This window comes from Lytechinus pictus, chromosome 12, assembly GCF_037042905.1.
Source record: "Lytechinus pictus isolate F3 Inbred chromosome 12, Lp3.0, whole genome shotgun sequence".
In the NCBI taxonomy this organism is placed as follows: Eukaryota; Metazoa; Echinodermata; class Echinoidea; order Temnopleuroida; family Toxopneustidae; genus Lytechinus; species Lytechinus pictus.
In genome coordinates, this window is record NC_087256.1 from 16,198,475 (window position 1) to 16,218,248 (window position 19,774).

At 39.1% G+C, this 19,774-nt stretch overlaps 1 protein-coding gene across 1 annotated transcript; it reads left to right on the top strand.

Annotated features, from left to right (window-relative positions):
- Window positions 1-1,077: 1,077 nt before the first annotated feature.
- On the top strand, window positions 1,078-17,521 carry LOC135156203 (uncharacterized). Its single transcript, XM_064107880.1, has 3 exons — window positions 1,078-1,112; window positions 15,474-16,068; window positions 16,775-17,521. Exons 1-3 carry the CDS (start codon window positions 1,078-1,080, stop codon window positions 17,519-17,521), a joined length of 1,377 nt encoding a protein of 458 aa, XP_063963950.1.
- The last annotated feature ends 2,253 nt before the right edge of the window (window positions 17,522-19,774 follow it).

Below are 19,774 nucleotides of genomic sequence, written 5' to 3' on the forward strand. Positions count from 1 at the left end.
TCATGTAATAAAATACAAAAGAAATAGTGAGTGGATGACGTCATCAGTCTCCTCATTTGCATATCAACCAGGATGTGAATATAACTGTTTCGTTAAATAAAGCGAAACTTCAAAATGTCATAACTTTTTTATTTTACATCCGATTTTGATGAAATTTTCAGTGTTATGCTTGTTGGAGTTTTCTCATTTTATTAAAATCAACTTCTGTTGGGTTGGACTTGTCCTTTAAAGTTGCAGTAAACACGGTAAAAACCCCTCCCTGTCCTAAATAGTAGCCCCTCGTTTTTTTTTTGCCCCTTATTCTTGCAGCTTAAACATGTTAGACCCTAAAACTCCCCTATCTGCTGTGATCATGAATGCAGCAGATAGGGAATGTTTTGGTGAGTATACATGCAGGTATAAATAAGCATTATGGATGAAAACTTCCTTTTAATTTAAGTATCTTCCTTCAGGAGCCATCCATCTTCTTATTGATCTCCGTGGTAAAAGGGTGTTAATCTGTCGTTGCTGTATTACACGATCCAAGTTTCATGGGACACGATAACGGAAATGTCAGCGACACATTTCCAATGAGTATTTTAATGAACTTGGCTGAGCACGACTGAAGGTGTGATATTCAAATATTGATCATGATCGGACATTAAGTATATTTTCCTTATATAAACACCCACGCCACCTACCACTTTCGTTACCTGGTCATCATAGCCATGGGACACACGACCTTTTTATTTGATTTTTTTACTTCTTGGTTGCGCCGCCCCCCCCCCCTCTTTATGCTCTCATTGAAAAAAAATGTACTGCCTTAATATGTTGTCGATCTCCTACCCCACTACGAGTTCGAGAACTCGCTTTAAACAACAAATTTGTATGATTTTATCATCTTGATATATTTGTCAAGCAATCTTGGTATTGGTGATATTTACATTTCTCCTGGCTGCTAAAAATGCCTAGAAGCAACTGGAAGACCGACGGTTTAAGGTGCTAACTCGATCGGGCTTTGAGATCAACGCTTATTCGACTAAATTACCACGCCTCTATAAAGACATACTATGTCAAGTATTAAAAAACCTGCTAATCATGGTTCCGTTTGGACAAGGAATTACAGAAACTAGGTAGGTCTGCTGCACAGGACGTGCAAAGATAAAAAAGTAGGCAAAAAGATGCAAAGTCCGAAAAAAAACATTGTGTATTGGGCAAACTTTCTATAAAAAATCGCAAGCAAGCGAGCGAACGAAACTGTTTTTTTTTTTTAATAAATGAAAATATTTGGAATAAATGTTGACATAATATTAACCCTAATAAGACTGGGGGCTGAATCAACCCCCCCCCCCCCCCGTATTCTTAGGCGTCGAAATAACCCAGTCTATTTAGGGTTAAACACGATCGTATTTCACTCTTATCCATTTTATGTTGTTTTATTTTAGCCCTCTCCCCACTTTTTTGGAGGGGTGGGGAGGTGGTGTTGAACTTTGGGGGTGGGGACAGAACCCCCCTCCCCCATGTTAAGCCAGTGGATAGAAGCAAATCAATTAATGAGAAAACACTGATATAGGGAAGATATACGGACGGACAGAGAGATCGAGAGAGAAAGAGAAAGAAGAGGAGAAGGAGGGGGAGAGACGGATGTGGAGGAAAGAGATACAGAGATGAGACCGTGACAGAATCAAAAGAAAAGTAGATGGGAAAAGAGATGATAGAGAGAGAAAGACTACTAACATTAGTTAGGAGCGAAATGGGATATTTTAAGAAGAAAAGGGGTCGAAGAGGAGAGATGAAAGGGGGGGATAGTCTAAAATAACGAAATATTAATATTCCATCCATGTAGTCAATTTCACATGAGGATTAGATCATTACTACTGCAGCATTTCTAAACGCATTACGGGAAAAGATCAACCGACGGTACATGGCGCCCAAACCAGCTAAAGGCTTCCAAGAAAATGTTTCATCCATAATTAATACACAATTTTCCATCTCCACTATTTACATACCATAATTCGACAAATTTGTGATGAAGGTGGTACTTATGTACCTCACTTTTCCCATGATCTCAATATAGGAGGCAATGACATTAATATTCCGTCTTTTTATAGCATAATTTCCAAGGAGCTGTGATTATCCATGTTATGCCTAATATTACCCAGGAAAGGTAAATTTTATTTTAGGAACTATCATACGCTGGAATGAACGCCGCCAATTTCATTTAGCTTTTTTTGTGGAAAATTTAATATAATTTGGGACCTTCAGGTTTCGATATTGCCTGACAATGGAAGGCGTATAAATGTATTCATAGAAATATTCCAAAAAATGTATTATAACCAAGAATATGCCACACTTACGAATTCACTCAAGGTATTCGATATAATACAACAAGAGTGTCGGTAAGGCGAGCACATAGTACGCCCGCATGTAACGCGGAAATTTAGTCATTGGTCAAGCAAAGTGGAAGATGGCGACTTCACCTCTGACCTTCTGACCTCAAAATCAATAGAATTCCTGGGATCCATGCCAGTATGGATCAAAATGCCAGTATACACACCAAATAAACTGAATTAATCGCGTTTACAAGGACTGCAGAAGGGTAAGATGAAAATATGTCACTGTGACCCTGACCCATGACCTTTTGACATCAAAATCAATAAGCTTCCTGGGATCCGTGCTAGTATCATACACACCAAATTATATGAGCCTAAGTTAAGTTAAACTGAAGTTATCGCGTTTACAAGGAAAAGTTAAAGGACGGACGGACCGACAGACAGTCAGACGGACGAGTGAATACGTCCCGTAAGACGGGAGTATAAAAAGCTAGTAACTCAATAAGTTATACAACTGTTTAATTAATAACTGCTTTGTTAATAAATTATGTAAGTCATGCTCATAAAATACTTTTTTATATTCTCCATCTTCAACTTCCTCATCCTCTTACTTTTCCTTCTTCTTAACATTATTTTTCTTTTCGTTTTTTTTATTTTATTTTTTTATCTTCTCCCTCTTCTTCTCCTTCTTCTTCTCCCTCTCCCCCTTCTTCTTCTCCTACTTCTCCTTCATCTTCTGCCTGCTATCTCCGGAAATGATAACAAATACCTTTTACCGTCTAAATTACGATGATGAGAGTTATTATAAGGTATCATCCATTATACCTCAGTCACATTTGATCTAAGGCGGCCGTACGTCGAGTCGAAAACAGCCGTTTCATTCATTTTTATTCAAACAACAAATATGTAGCTATTACGACTCGCCGTACGACCGCCGTAGATCAAATGTGACTGAAGGATTAGTATCAGATACTACGATACTCATTTTATAATTAATAATAAATCATCAGTCATTTTGAACGCGGGAGCCTGACAGGAGTCGGGAAGGGGATGGGATGACACTTGTAAAAAAAAAAAGCGGGAAAAGGCAAGTGCAGTGATCATAGGCACAGACTGAGAGAGGGGGAGGGAAAGAGGGAGAGGAGGAGGAGGAGGGGGAGATTTCCCAGTGGATTAATAAAACGCAAATAATAGGGGCTTATCACGGCTAACGCTTTGGATACGGTTCACAATTTCATTTAGAAAACGATAGAATAAAAAATAGATGTCAATAGAGAGGTCTTATCTAAGAGGACACATCTCTTTTTTTGCGGGGGGGGGGGGGGGTGGGGTCTGAGGCGTAATCCAACTGCCATTCATTCTTTAACCTCATCAATGCATAAGTGCTTTCTGCTACTGCTGCTGCTGCTGCTGTACTAGTAAAAAATAAATTGAAATTGAAATTGAAGTAGTAGTAGCACTACTACTACTACTATTACTACTACTACTACTACTATTACTACTACTCTATTACTACTACTACTTCTACTACTACTACTACTCATACTACTATTACTACTACTACTACTACTACTACTACTACTACTACTACTACTACTACTACTACTACTACTACTGCTATACTACTACTAGTAGTAGTACTCTACTACTACTACTACTACTACTGCTACTACTACACTATACCACTACTACTACTTCTACTACTACTACTACTACTACTACTACTACTACTACTACTACTACTACTACTACTACTCTACTACTACTACTACTACTACTACTACTACTACTACTACTACTACTGCTACTACTTCTATTACTACTACTTCCACTACTATATACTGCTACTACTACTACTACTATGAGTCCTGATCGCACTCTTCTTATACCCCATGTTGATGGACAGAGGGGAGGGTGCAATTCTGCTAATGGTACCATCCAAACGGCGGAAGTGATTCAGCCAATCAGCTCATCAGCTTCATTCAGACGGAACCATTTTTTTTATCAAGCAGGACCGCCGAGTTTGATCATTTTAAAGTGAGAATATGTCATCTCTTCATGAATCAAATCAAAGTCATATAATTATTGATAACATTCAGTTCATCTAACAAATTTGTAAACGCATGTCTGAATACATATCATAATCATAACCACATGGGTTTCTTATTCATCTCAAATATTGCTTTGTATAAACTGAATACTAGTAGTATGTCACATGCTTGACCACGGTAACATTAATTAGCGGAAGTACGCAAAATAATATCATGGATCCTTGATAAATGAAGCTCGCTTTTTGTCTCACTACTGCAAAGAAGAGTAATCGATTGTAAATCGAACACTAAATTAAGAACATTCAAATTAAAACTTATACTTTTAATCAATAAAAAAAAGAATATCATGCGACCAGAATTTCGCTATTTGACCCGATAAATTTGTTAAAATTACATTCTGTTTGGTTCGTGGTATATGTGGCTAATCATGGTCATGATAATAATCAATAATTGCTGGTATGGTGGTGGTGATGATTGGAGTTTCAGTAGGGGTCTCACCGCGAACACAACGCACATGTTTTCGAAATATCATTGTCAAGTACACACTTCAAATCCTTAACCAACTTACTTGCGGTATTCAATTATTTTTAATTCCGATTCATTGACTTCCGTCGTTGCAAAAACTTCGAATGCATATAAACTATGTTTGGATCATGTCAAAAACTTAAAATAAAACGTATGAAGTACCATTGCATTAGAATAACTAAATGTTTTACATAATTTTGGAAAATTTACGCAACCAATAGCAATAAACATAAATTGCCATATCTTTTCAACTGAATTAACTTATGTATTGCATCTTAACTTTTTATAAAATCTCTTCATTCAATTTCTGACATTTTCAGTTTATCTGACACTTAGTGTAATGTTGAAAATAAACTTTGTTTAACCTCCACTTTCTCACTTCTCGATTTCACTCCTACCTCTACCAAAGTTCATTTCGAGGACTTAACGCATGGTGTATATCGTAAAGCACTTCCGTGATATGAAATTCTACGAAGTGCCCTTCTGATATCAAAGGTATCTCTTCAAATTTGAGTCGATAGTTTTAAGAGCGCCGCCGCGGAGTTCAATCATAAAGAAGAGAATGGGTACACGATATCTAAAGAAGATGTAAAACTACTGCGAGCCCGGTGCCAATCAAGGGAGGACTGGTAAAAAACACAAATCTCTCCTTTAACGGTATTCCCTTAGCACACCAAAGCGACCTCCCTATTCATCTTTCAACTGCCTAATCTCTATTTATAATTTACGCTCAATCAAAGATCATCCCATACCTTTCGTAATTACACGCATCTCGTTATTTTCGCTGTTAGGTCGTGTTAGGAAAATTTGGCGGGAAATGGAAGGAGAAGAATTCCGCGGGGATTGGTGGAAAAGCGAGTACACGTCTGCCCGGTCGTCACCTCTCTCCCTGCATTGTTTTAATGACTCTACTAATTAACTCGAGTATACGCTCTTATTATTCTTTGCTCCGTGGCAATTAACGGTCTAGTCCCCCATCCCACCCCCCCCCCCCCCCCTTGAAAATGTATATTATCAAACTCGCTTCCGACGTCTAACACACGGGGCAGTATTGTTGTTTTTAGGAGTGGGAGGGTATGGCATTAATGAATAAGTTTATATAGAGGGATACTCGACCTAGCACATCTTTTACAAAATACTCTTTTCGTCTCATTTCCCTTTCTATTAACGTCTTATCCGTTTGTCTGCTCCTCATCACTCATTTTTTATTCTGTCAAATTCACAATCAAACGAGCATTTCGGGGCTAATCGCCCCTGCTACAGTGCCGCCCTTCCTAACTGCTCCACCATGAAATATGGCTGACATCCGAGGCTGGATTTTTCGAACAAGGGCAAGGATGAATATCTGATGACGTTTTGTGTGAGATCGAAAGAGTAAAAGAGAGAGACGGAGACAGAAATATCCAAAGGAGAAGGTCAACAGGAGTGAGTGGAATCTGCTTAGTTATACAAAATAATAACAAGCAAAACGACAAAGGCGGAGAAGAAGTGGAATGATAAAAACAATCAAATTATAAGATTTAACAACGCAAGATGATGGCCTATTGTGGGCAATATAATTTAATCACAACTGCTTTCAACAAACAAAGAAAAAGAAAAAAAATACATCGGTTCATTTTGATTACTAAAAAAATGTATTGCTGCTTTAGTTTAAAATCTAAATTGAGTTTTTTCAAGCAGTGCACTTTGGATGGCACTGAGATAATCATTCTCCTTTTAAGTCTTATTTTCTGGCTTTCAATAGTTCTCTTCAAACAATAATATCTTCTACGTCATCTTTTGAGATGCCAAATTGATACGCCGGTACCCGTCATTATATGAGACTTATTGATTTTGTTTTACCTTTACATAAAAAAGGAATGATCGCATATGCGAGTGTTAACATAAATACTTCAAGATACAGATGGATCAATCTATTCAGAGGTCCAATATAAATACAAGTCTCTGTACAGATAGGGGTCCTTTAACAGGCTTAATGGCTATAGAAAGCCCACAAGAGAACTTGTCTGCAAAAGTTCGAGGTTGGTTGGTAGAATTTAAAGCCGAAATAATCAGGAATAAATCAATCAAATATGGATCATTCCGATTGATATTCAATATGAAAAAACATTATTATTTCAAATTAAACAATACAATAACACATCGCAATGTAATGGCATTGAATAACATATTTTATCATGACCGAAATCAACGATAAAATTGTCAGTGTATTTTGTGTTTGATTTTGCCATCTTCATATTGTGTCAGTCTGGGTACACAATTAAAACTCCTTTGTTGTTGCGTGCCTTCCTTGTGCCCAATGTGACACCTTTTTTGGTTATATCTAATTGTTCAACTATGTTTGATTCCTTTGTTCTGTGATTTCTAACTGTAATTCTACTGTAATTGTATTTTACTATTCACTATTATTCACGTTCTCTATGCAAAGGCACATGGATTGGAAAAGAGGCTACCTTGGGGTTATTTAATCTATTTCCTTTACCGGCAGCCACTTGACTATCCTTATATTATATATATATATATATATATATATATATGTGTAAAGTTATACATGTACAACAGCTTTGGCAACTCTTTTTATTTAAATATTGTAAAGAAATGGATGAAGAGAACAATGGTAGGCGTAGCTTAAATCAAGGTTCCCCAGAGCCATCTACCCTTTGGAAAAATTGGTGATGCCGAAAAAATGTCTCTGCCGGGAATCGAACCCGGGCCCCCAGCTTTGAACGCCGGTGCCTTAACCACTAGACCACAGAGACGGGTTAGTGGCTAGGGCGACCCCGATCCGATTGACCGTCAGATAGACAGATTTTCGACACTATACCAATTATAATTTCCTTTGTCGGGTGAAGGTGGGTTTCGAACAATGACAAGCCGCCATGCTTCAGCTGGATCAAAGCTATTGCTTTGATACAGTACACGTAGGGGGAACGTATACAAATGTGTAAAGTTATACATGTACAACAGCTTTGGCAACTCTTTTTATTTAAATATTGTAAAGAAATGGATGAAGAGAACAATGGTAGGCGTAGCTTAAATCAAGGTTCCCCAGAGCCATCTACCCTTTGGAAAAATTGGTGATGCCGAAAAAATGTCTCTGCCGGGAATCGAACCCGGGCCCCCAGCTTTGAACGCCGGTGCCTTAACCACTAGACCACAGAGACGGGTTAGTGGCTAGGGCGACCCCGATCCGATTGACCGTCAGATAGACAGATTTTCGACACTATACCAATTATAATTTCCTTTGTCGGGTGAAGGTGGGTTTCGAACAATGACAAGCCGCCATGCTTCAGCTGGATCAAAGCTATTGCTTTGATACAGTACACGTAGGGGGAATATATATATATATATATATATATATATATATATATATATATATATCATCACTGATATATTGATATTGATTGTAGATGTCTTCTATGTTTGATTATACCGATAAGAATAAGAAGAACTATTATCTAATTCAGTTTGACTAAACTGCCGAAGTTGACCTTACCTTGAAGTCCGTCACTTCAAAGTAAAGGTCCGTCACGTAGTTTGTAAAAAAGATATCCGCATAATCAGTGTAACTACATTATTTTTATGAAGTGGATAGTGTATAAATCAAACTTCTAATAATCACATTGTAGTCCATACGCCTGAAGAGATCCCACCAACACTTGTAATATCTTCTCGGCTCTCTTAATTCACAGGGCCTAATATCCAAATACACTTAGGATGAAGCATTCATTTTTATTGATTAGAAAATCACAAGGGTTGTTTGCTTCCCTCAATAACATTTTTACTTCACTATAAAGGAAACAACATTTCAACGATATTTTGTGGATGATTATTTTAACTTTTCTTTACTTCGCTATAATAGGTGAAAATAAGAGTAAAAAAGACTATCCACTCAGCATTGAGTGATATTATTTGAATAGTCCTTCAGATTTGAAAGAAATTGTTACTTATCAACTTACTAACTAAATCATCCACTTCTCCATCTTTCCATTTATTTGTTTTTACTTTGTGGAAACATCTCGTACGTAAAATTAACACGGGATAAATGTTTTATTTTCATTAGTGCACCATCTCTGAGTAAAATCAACATCATATCATTCTGAAATCGACCCGGCATTATCCTTCAACTCCTCTACATCACAATCCCTTTCGTCATCTCCAACTATATCATTACCATCATCATATTTGTGGTGGTCGTCGGTATCATCATCATAATCATCATCATCATCATTATCATCATCATCATCATCACCACCATCATCATCAACATTACCATCATCAACACTACCTCATCATCACCATTATTATCACCATCATCACCATCATCGTCGTCATCATCATCATCATCATCATCACCACCACCACCACCATCGTCATCACCTTCATCATTATCATCATCATCACCATTATCATCACCATTATTATTATTATGACCATGATCACCATCATCACCATATCTAACTTCATCACCAGGACCCCCACAAATAAGCATATGGTTTCTTAAAGGAATATCACAATGACAAATTGACATCATGAGAATTGTTTCCCTAATTTCCCTTATTTCTACATGTATTTCATTTTTAATCTATTTTCGTGTCTCCGATTAATAAAGATGCCATATGAGGCACCTTTTTGTAAATTGATGATCAACTATTAGAATCATTAGGCTCACTTTAAGATCCATATTTGCATAGTGACATAAGCCATTACACTATTAATATAAAACAGTTTCCGTTCACTTTAATGGATGAATGAAATATGCATGCAAGCTTTGCGTAAAGGCATGGTAATTGACGCATCATAAAAAATAACTTCTATAATCAGAGCGGATACAGGATTTCCTACAGGTGAGGGGGGGGGGTTCAATCAATTTTGTTTTCCATACGGTTTTTGTAAGCAAAAACAAAGCGGATCACTTTTAAACAACCTAAACTTGTCAACAGAAAATTTATGACTAGCAGCAAGAAAGCAAGAACCCCCCCCCCCCCCGTCGTTCTAGTTTAGTTACTCTCATCATGGACCTATTGTAATAGGTCCATACTCTCATTCAAAAGAAGAATATGTGCCACCCATGTTTAATTATATAATCATCTCGTTTTATTTCATTTTTTATCATTCATCTTAAAAAGTGAGAAAATAATATCCCCATTCTATACAAATCTGGTGGGTGTTTCATAAAGCTGTTCGTAAGTTAAGAGCGACTTTAAGAACGACTGGTGATCCTTTCTTATGGCGAATGGTATATTCATTAGCGATGGTCTTGCGCGTAAGAAAGGATCACCAGTCGTTCTTAAAGTCGCTCTTAAACTTATGAACAGCTTTATGAAACGGCCCCCTGATAATAATCGGTATTCTTAACGTGAATCTAATAACTAGAAGGCAGATTGATTAAAACAAGCATAGATTATTCAAACAAACATATCGTTTTTCATCCGGAATTAAAGCTCAGTTGAGCGGAATGCTTCCTAAAAAGGGCGACTACCCCGATTTATATCATATGCAGTGACCCTAAATATTGTTACATGATGAATATGATGTCATTGGGTTATATAAAAATGGGTCGTTGTAATATGGGGTCGTATATCATTTTATTACATTAACATGCGGCTAATTACTTCCTAAAGTCGAGTAGAAACACGGAAAGGGTATTTTCACTTCCCTTAATTTTACCGGTATATACATCCTCTTGGGAATATTTTGGAATATATGATCCGGTTTTTGTGTGGTGTTTAGAATACTATGTGAGCCGGATCCCGTGTAAGGCACACGGATACCTTGTGCATGCCTTTGCCATATACATTAGATCGCGTAATTGCATCGCTCGCTCTGGGGGAATCCCCCAAATGACACGAACACGTGCACTACGTCATTCAATAACAGAGAGGTGGGGCTTATAAGGAGCCGAAGTAAGACACGCCCACTTCGTCGATAGCGGACCCTCCCCTTTGTCAACAAGCCAAACATCCTCAACGCATGACCTGGAACGGTACCTAATACACACTGATATGCACAATGCAAAATTTGACAAATTAACACACCGAGTAATTATCCAGGTCAAAGAACACACAAACATTCCTACTATTTTAAAATATTATTCCACGTTTATTTTGCAACGATTCTTTTTGGATACCTTTATATCAAGTTTCCCCCTTTCAATAAAACTTTTGAAATTTTCATGATTTTTCATGAAAGTATATAAAGATAAGTAGACAGACAGATAGGAATATATATATATATAGATAGATACCGAAATACATTTTAAGATAGATAAGTGAATATAGCGTGGAGTGCGAAACTTGGAACGGAAACAGAATTAAGATCAAATCTACAACTTTCTATCTTTCATAGTATTTTGACAAATTATGGGTACTTTACATTATGGATTACTAGATCAGTTGTGAAAAGAATTTCAGAATAAAAAGGGTAAGCCCCGCCGTATATCATTTTTAACTGCCCGAATGTGACTGATATAATCATGTAGCCATGCTCTCTTATATTTCTAAATGTTTTAAATGTTTTTTTAATGATTATTTTTTTGTATTTTAATGGATAGATTTTTTTTCATTATCAATAGAATAAGATTTGCTTTTACTTCTTTGAAATAGGGAACTTGTCGTACTTGTTCAATACTGAATTAGATTACTCTCATCATTTTGGACACATTTGCATTATGCGGTTAAAAAAACAAAAACACGCCATACCTTATCAAACTCACCTGGCATCCGGGGGGGGGGGGGGGATGAGGGTGATTTATAAGGACATGAAAAATGAGTGTTTTTATGTTACACATGATTATTTGAATAAGAAATAAACGAGGTATTATGACCGGATTCATTGTGCGTTCATAACTGTGAATTATCCCCCTCTTCCGTTAAAAAATGTTTAGGACATCATGGGGGAAATGAATACAAAGTCATGTCTGCGTTTCGTATTTTCCTTTTTCTTTATCTATCTATATATCTATATATCTATCTATCTATCTATCTATCTATCTATCTATCTATCTATTTATCTATCTATCTATCTATCTATCTATCTATCTATCTATCTATCTATCTATCTATCTATCTATCTATCTATCTATCTATCTATCTATCTATCTATCTGTCTGTCTGTCTGTCTGTCTGTCTATCTATCAATTTTTTTATTTTTCTTCTATTCATCCTCCTTTATACTTTTCCTTCCTTACTTTTTTCTTTCATTCTTTCTTTCTTTCATTCGTTCTTTCTTTCTCTTTCTTTATTTCTTTCTTTCTCTCTTTTTTTTCTTCTTCTTCGTCTCCTTCTCCTCCTCCCTTCTACACATCGTATGGAATCGTATATACCAACGTCATTAACGTAAATGATTACAAATTCGAATTACGTAACAAAACCTGTGAAATCGTTGAGAATATTAAACCACTAAAATATATATGAAGTATTAAACAGCTATTGAAATTACTCGTGGATCCACAGTTGTTATGACAACCGCCAATTCATATACATGGAGAATTATGAAACAAACAAAGAAACATGATTTATAATAAGATCTCAGCATGAAAATGGCGCAAGATCAACGTTTGATCAGAAGGAGTCTAAGAAATTACCAGTGATTATCTTGAAATGCCGTCATTTTCTAATGTTTGTGAATAAAGTGTGATTCCAGATTCCGGAAGATTTGATAGCAGACGGTCGATGAACGCCCAATATCGTTGCTTAGCAACATCTGGTATATTTCGCCGAGATGATGCGCTCTCGGTTGAGCGGGAGGACTACAGATAGACAAGGATTTTAAGTGAGCTCACACAAGAGTATTTTTCTCTTGGGGCCGGGGGGGTGGACTTCCGAGTCACAAATGCATTTTCATCCATAGCCGAAATAGGAACTGCGTGCAAATAGAGAGAAATATATATATAAAAGAAGAAAGAGATGAAAACGATCAAGAAATTTTGAAGAATCGTTCAGAGAGGGCATGGGGCGTGAGGGGGAAGAGGGAAAGGGTGTGATAGAGAGAGAGAAAGACAGAGGGGGGGGGGGTATGCCAATATCAAAATAGTATGCATGGATTTACAATTGGCAGTTCAATCATTTGCATGTACAGTGCCCTCCCCAACTTATTCATGCACCCTCAAGATGTTGAAAACAGTCCGATATGGAATATAAAACAAATAATCACAATTTTAAAATAACTACCTTGGCAATATCAATATAGGAATTGTCTCATACATGACAGAAAACGTCATTTGCTAAATATAGCAAGTTGTAATTCATAGTATATACATTTTCACAGATGTTTTAATTGCCATTTTCCGAATTCAACCAAAATATTCACGTGATATACACGATGATATAACAGCACAAATCTGCACAATCCGACTTTGTGAAAGAAATGATTATCGCATTAGCAAACTAAATGATATGATTGAAATAACCTTCACATAGAACAAGTACTAGTAGTTCTTTTCACTTGCTCCTTTTCTGAATACGCCTATCCTCATTTCGGTGAACAAGATAAGGTAAAGTATGTTTAAATCCGAGTTATTTGACTTCAGTTGTCACTCTAATTTCTTTTATCATCTACTTCATATATAAATGTGGCATAATTTTTTATGCTTCAAAGTGAACATGTTATCGAACTGCCTTCGAGTATATGCGTTGATTTCTCGTAATATTCAACATGTTGATGTGTCGAATCGGAAATGAATGGATATATGAAAGAGGTGGAGCGAAATGGTGTCATAGATGAGGAATAAATAAATAGGGAATGAATAAACAATTAATGAATTTCCTCCTCGTCATCTCTTAATAAGAGGAACACATTTTGGAGCCGTGTTTTCCACTTTGCTGCAACCTGCCGCGGTAAAATGGCAATCTGTTTAATCGAAATTAATTGGACGGTTGCGTTCAAGGCGAGGACATCGCTCAGTGAAAAAAAGAAAGTTCGTTTGGGGTGAACTAGAGTGCAAAGAGAGACAGTTTTTTTTTTTGACGGGGACACCTCGGGAAAGCTGTACTTACCAATACCAAAGTAAGAGGGTTCCAAAACACTTGTTCCGGCGACAATTACTCCGCTCTAAATTTCACACGCTAATCGAATGACCAACTTTAACCCTGGGTTTAACGCTATACCCTACCCTAAGCCTAATCCTAACATAAACCATTATTGCAACTCTAACCCTAACCCCACATCTTTACACGAAATTAAGCCCAGAGCAATTGTCGCAGGAGTAAATGAAGTGTCATCAGGGGTCACCAGTCAGAAAAGGTGCTACAATTTGAGTTCTCTGTGCCAAGATTGTAACTCGAAATAAAAATGAACGGTAAAGAAATAGCCTTTAAGTAGTTTTTTTTTATGTCATGAACAATCATTCTTACGTCAACCTCCCTCTCCTCGTCCCCTCTTCATGCAACAGTAGCAGAAGCAGCCTCCATCAACCCTGCAATACAACCAGCAGCAACATACCACCATCAACACTACTACTGACCACAAGAGTGCCAGCAGCAACATACCACCATCAACACTACTACCGACCACAAGAGTGCCAGCAGCAACATACCACCATCAACACTACTACCGACCACAAGAGTGCCAGCAGCAACATACAACCACCAACACTACTACCAACCACAAGAGAGCCAGCAGCAACATACATCTTTTAACACTAGTACCGACCCCAAGAGTGCCAGCAGCAACATACTACCACCAACACTACTACAAACCCTAAGCAGCAACATACAAGCACCGATATTACAACTGGCCACAAGAATGCCAACATCAACATACAACCACCAACACTACTACCAACCACAAGAGTGCCAGTAGCAACATACCGCCACCAACACTACTACTGACCCCAAGAGAGCCAGCAGCAAGATACGACCTCCAACACTACTACCGACCACAAGAGTGCCAGCAGCAACATACAACCACCAACACTACTACAGACCACAAGAGTGCCAGCAGCAACATACAACCACCAACAGTCCTACTGACCCCAAGAGAGCCAGCAGCAACATACAACCTCCAAAAGTACTACCAACCACAAGAGTGACAGCAGCGACATACCACCACCAACACTACTACCGACCACAAGAGTGACAGCAGCGACATACAACCACCAACACTACTACCGACCACAAGAGTGCCAGCAGCAACATACAACCACCAACACTACCAACCACAAGAGAGCCAGCAGCAACATACAACCACCAACACTACTACCGACCCCAAGAGTGCCAGCAGCAACATACCACCACCAACACCTCTACCGACACCAAAAGTGCCAGCAGCAACATACAACCACCAACACCTCTATCGACCCCAAGAGTGCCAGCAGCAACATACAACAATCAACACTACTACTGACCACAAGAGTGCCAGCAGCAACATACAAGCACCAACACTATTACCAAGCACAAGAGTGCCAGCAGCAACATACAACCACCAACACTTCTACCGACCCCAAGAGTGCCAGCAACAACATACCACTACCAACACTACTACCGACCCCAAGAGTGCCAGCAGCAACATTCAACTATTAACACTAGTACCGACCCCAAGAGTGCCAGCAGCAACATATAAGCACCAACACTACTACCAACCCCAGGAGTGCCAGCAGCAACATACAACCACCAACACTACTACCAACCCCAAGAGTGCCAGCAGCAACATACCACTACCAACACTACTACCGGCCCCAAGAGTGCCAACAGCAACATTCAACTATTAACACTAGTACCGACCCCAAGAGTGCCAGCAGCAAAATACAAGCACCAACACTACTACCGACCCCAAGAGTGCCAGCAGCAACATACCACTACCAACACTACTACCGACCCAAAGAGTGCCAGCAGCAACATACAACAACCAACACTACTACCAACCACAAGAGTGCCAGCAGCAACATACAACCACCAACACTACTACCAACCACAAGAGTGCCAGCAGCAACGTACCACCACCAACACTCCTACCGACCCCAAGAGAGCCAGCAGCAACATACCGCCACCAACACTACTACTGACCCCAAGAGAGCCAGCAGCAAGATACGACCTCCAACACTACTACCGACCACAAGAGTGCCAGCAGCAACATACAACCACCAACACTACTACAGACCACAAGAGTGCCAGCAGCAACATACAACCACCAACAGTCCTACTGACCCCAAGAGAGCCAGCAGCAACATACAACCTCCAAAAGTACTACCAACCACAAGAGTGACAGCAGCGACATACCACCACCAACACTACTACCGACCACAAGAGTGACAGCAGCGACATACAACCACCAACACTACTACCGACCACAAGAGTGCCAGCAGCAACATACAACCACCAACACTACCAACCACAAGAGAGCCAGCAGCAACATACAACCACCAACACTACTACCGACCCCAAGAGTGCCAGCAGCAACATACCACCACCAACACCTCTACCGACACCAAAAGTGCCAGCAGCAACATACAACCACCAACACCTCTATCGACCCCAAGAGTGCCAGCAGCAACATACAACAATCAACACTACTACTGACCACAAGAGTGCCAGCAGCAACATACAAGCACCAACACTATTACCAAGCACAAGAGTGCCAGCAGCAACATACAACCACCAACACTTCTACCGACCCCAAGAGTGCCAGCAACAACATACCACTACCAACACTACTACCGACCCCAAGAGTGCCAGCAGCAACATTCAACTATTAACACTAGTACCGACCCCAATAGTGCTAGCAGCAACATACAAGCACCAACATTACTACCAACCCCAGGAGTGCCAGCAGCAACATACAACCACCAACACTACTACCAACCCCAAGAGTGCCAGCAGCAACATACCACTACCAACACTACTACCGGCCCCAAGAGTGCCAGCAGCAACATTCAACTATTAACACTAGTACCGACCCCAAGAGTGCCAGCAGCAAAATACAAGCACCAACACTACTACCGACCCCAAGAGTGCCAGCAGCAACATACCACTACCAACACTACTACCGACCCAAAGAGTGCCAGCAGCAACATACAACAACCAACACTACTACCAACCACAAGAGTGCCAGCAGCAACATACAACCACCAACACTACTACCAACCACAAGAGTGCCAGCAGCAACGTACCACCACCAACACTCCTACCGACCCCAAGAGAGCCAGCAGCAACATACCGCCACCAACACTCCTACCGACCCCAAGAATGCCAGCAGCAACATACCGCCACCAACACTCCTACTGACCCGAAGAGGGCCAGCAGCAACATACAACCACCAACACTACTACCAACCACAAGAGTGCCAGCAGCAACGTACCACCACCAACACTCCTACCGACCCCAAGAGAGCCAGCAGCAACATACCGCCACCAACACTCCTACCGACCCCAAGAATGCCAGCAGCAACATACCGCCACCAACACTCCTACTGACCCGAAGAGAGCCAGCAGCAACATACAACCACCAACACTACTATACCAACCACAAGAGTGCCAGCAGCAACATACCACCACCAACACTACTACAAACCCTGAGCAGCAACATACAAGAACCAGCACTACAACCCCTATGCCAGCAGCAACATACAACCACCAACATTACAACTGGCCACAAGAGTGCCACCAGCAACATAGCACCAACACTACTACTGGCTTAAAAAAAGACAGTAGCAACATACCACCACAAATATTTCCCCTCTACATTCACACCCGGGTACAGCACCAACATCATCACTACCACCACACCACCACCACACTCTTAAAACAAATCAGTCAAATTGACTAGACCAGTAGTCAGCTGGGTGCAACTGATATGTCTTGTCACATTTCTGACATATATTCTAGTCAGGAATAACTATGTTCTAGTAAAATGTGACTAGAAAATAGTCAAATATGACTAGAATAACAGTTACACCCAGCTGACCCTATTAACTAGTCATTTTTTACTGATTAGTTTTTAGAGTGCAGCACTTAACCACAGCACCAAGTAACACCACCACCACCAGCTCTATGATGAATAAACTACTATCTGAGTAAGAACCACTGTGAATGAAATAAAGAGGGGAAAATAAAACAGAGGGGAAGAGGGAGATACAGGGTGAGAGAAACAGAATACACAGAAAGTAAGAGATGAAGAAAGAAAAAGAGAAAACATTGAAATTATTACTTTTTTAGAAGGAAAAGGAGGAGGGATTAATATTTTAAAAAAGAGAATATACAAAATAATGAAAACTCAGTAGTGACATCCAGGTCTGACATCAAAACACTCATTCACATACCTGCCCACATACTGCATTATAAGAATAATGTAAAACTGAATAAAAAATGCAGTAACTTTTTTAATACAATATACAGTTTTTAATTAATTTTTCACTGTTATGCTCATTTCATTTTCCTCTATTTTAGGATGGCATAAAATTTTTGAAAGATTGGTGAATGTAATTTAAATTTATTCATAGATTTTACATCCATCATTATTATCTGCTTACATGGGATCTTAAAGATTCTGTAGTATGAATCAAAACATGTGATCTGCTATAGATTGAGATAATTCTTAAGCTGAAGATTTCGACATTAGCAGGAGATTTCAAAATCAAAGCTAAAAGAAAGTACTAGCAGCAAACAATTATTTCATGAGAAAGTCTTTTAAATCAAGGTTATTATCATATTATCATATACATGTATCTAGATCTGGTACATTAATGTAAACTTATCTTTGTGAAATCATGAAATCTTCGCTCAAAACCAATAATTCTGATGATTACTAAGACAGAAATGCAAATGTGGGACAGTATTCTATTGCTTGGAAAAATACCCAAACATTTGATGGAATTCCATGCTTATTTTGCTCATTTCTCAGCAATAATGCATTTTCTTTAGGAGCCATTTGGCAAATATTTCTTTCTTTATTTATACATACAAACACTTGGGTGGTAATTTTATTCGAATTTATTGGATTCTGTTTGATCTCATTTTTAGATCGTTACCACAACTGGTATTTATGTTTAATCGCAAGCCTACACCGACTCACATGATCAAGTTGTTTAATATTAATAACTGTATATTAAATTGCACAATTTCTATATGTATATACAACTGCGCATGACAATGTTATTATTATCATCATTATCCTGGCTATAGCCGTGCTGCCTACAGGCGCTCTGGCATTCGAGGAATTTCTTCCTACCGGCGGGTATCCATTCACCTCACCTGGATTGAGTGCAGCACAATGTGGGTAAATTTCTTGCTGAAGGAAAACAAGCCACGGTTTGGAATCAAACCCACATTGTTCGTTTTGAACAAAGCGAATCAGAGAAGCCTAACATCTCAGTCACACCCATCAAAAACAAGGCAAACGCCAAGCGTTGTCTCGCCTGCATATTGCAGTCATGAAGAGACTGCATGTCAAAACTACATGTATGCTATATGACTTAGATGGACCTCTGTTACGAGTTTGGCAATCCCACCTCGAAGCTATAGAAAGTTATTGTGTGTACAACACAGCACAGTGCCAGTCATGGAAAGTTCATTGAACTTTGACCTTATTCAAATTTGACTCATATTCGAACTTGACCTGTGCCTTCAGGAGATGGACCTCTGGTATGAATTTGGTGATCCCACCTCGAAGGTATAGAAAGTTATTATGTGTACAACACAGCACAGTGCCAGTCATGGAAAGTTCATTGACCTTTGACCTTATTCAAATTCGACTCATATTCGAACTTGACCTGTGCCTTCAGGAGATGGACCTCTGGTATGAATTTGGTGATCCCACCTCGAAGGTATAGAAAGTTATTATGTGTACAACACAGCACAGTGCCAGTCATGGAAAGTTCATTGACCTTTGACCTTATTCAAATTCGACTCATATTCGAACTTGACCTGTGCCTTCAGGAGATGGACCTCTGGTA

What these genes read in the sequence shown, in the direction of transcription:
- LOC135156203 (XM_064107880.1), top strand. Translation starts at nt 1,078, where the DNA reads ATGGTTCCGTTTGGACAAGGAATTACAGAAACTAG. An exon ending in CAAGGAATTACAGAAACTAG is followed by an intron (nt 1,113 to 15,473) that starts GTAGGTCTGCTG and finishes TACCAACCCCAG; the next exon opens with GAGTGCCAGCAGCAACATAC. An exon ending in GCAACATACAACCTCCAAAA is followed by an intron (nt 16,069 to 16,774) that starts GTACTACCAACC and finishes TATTAACACTAG; the next exon opens with TACCGACCCCAAGAGTGCCA.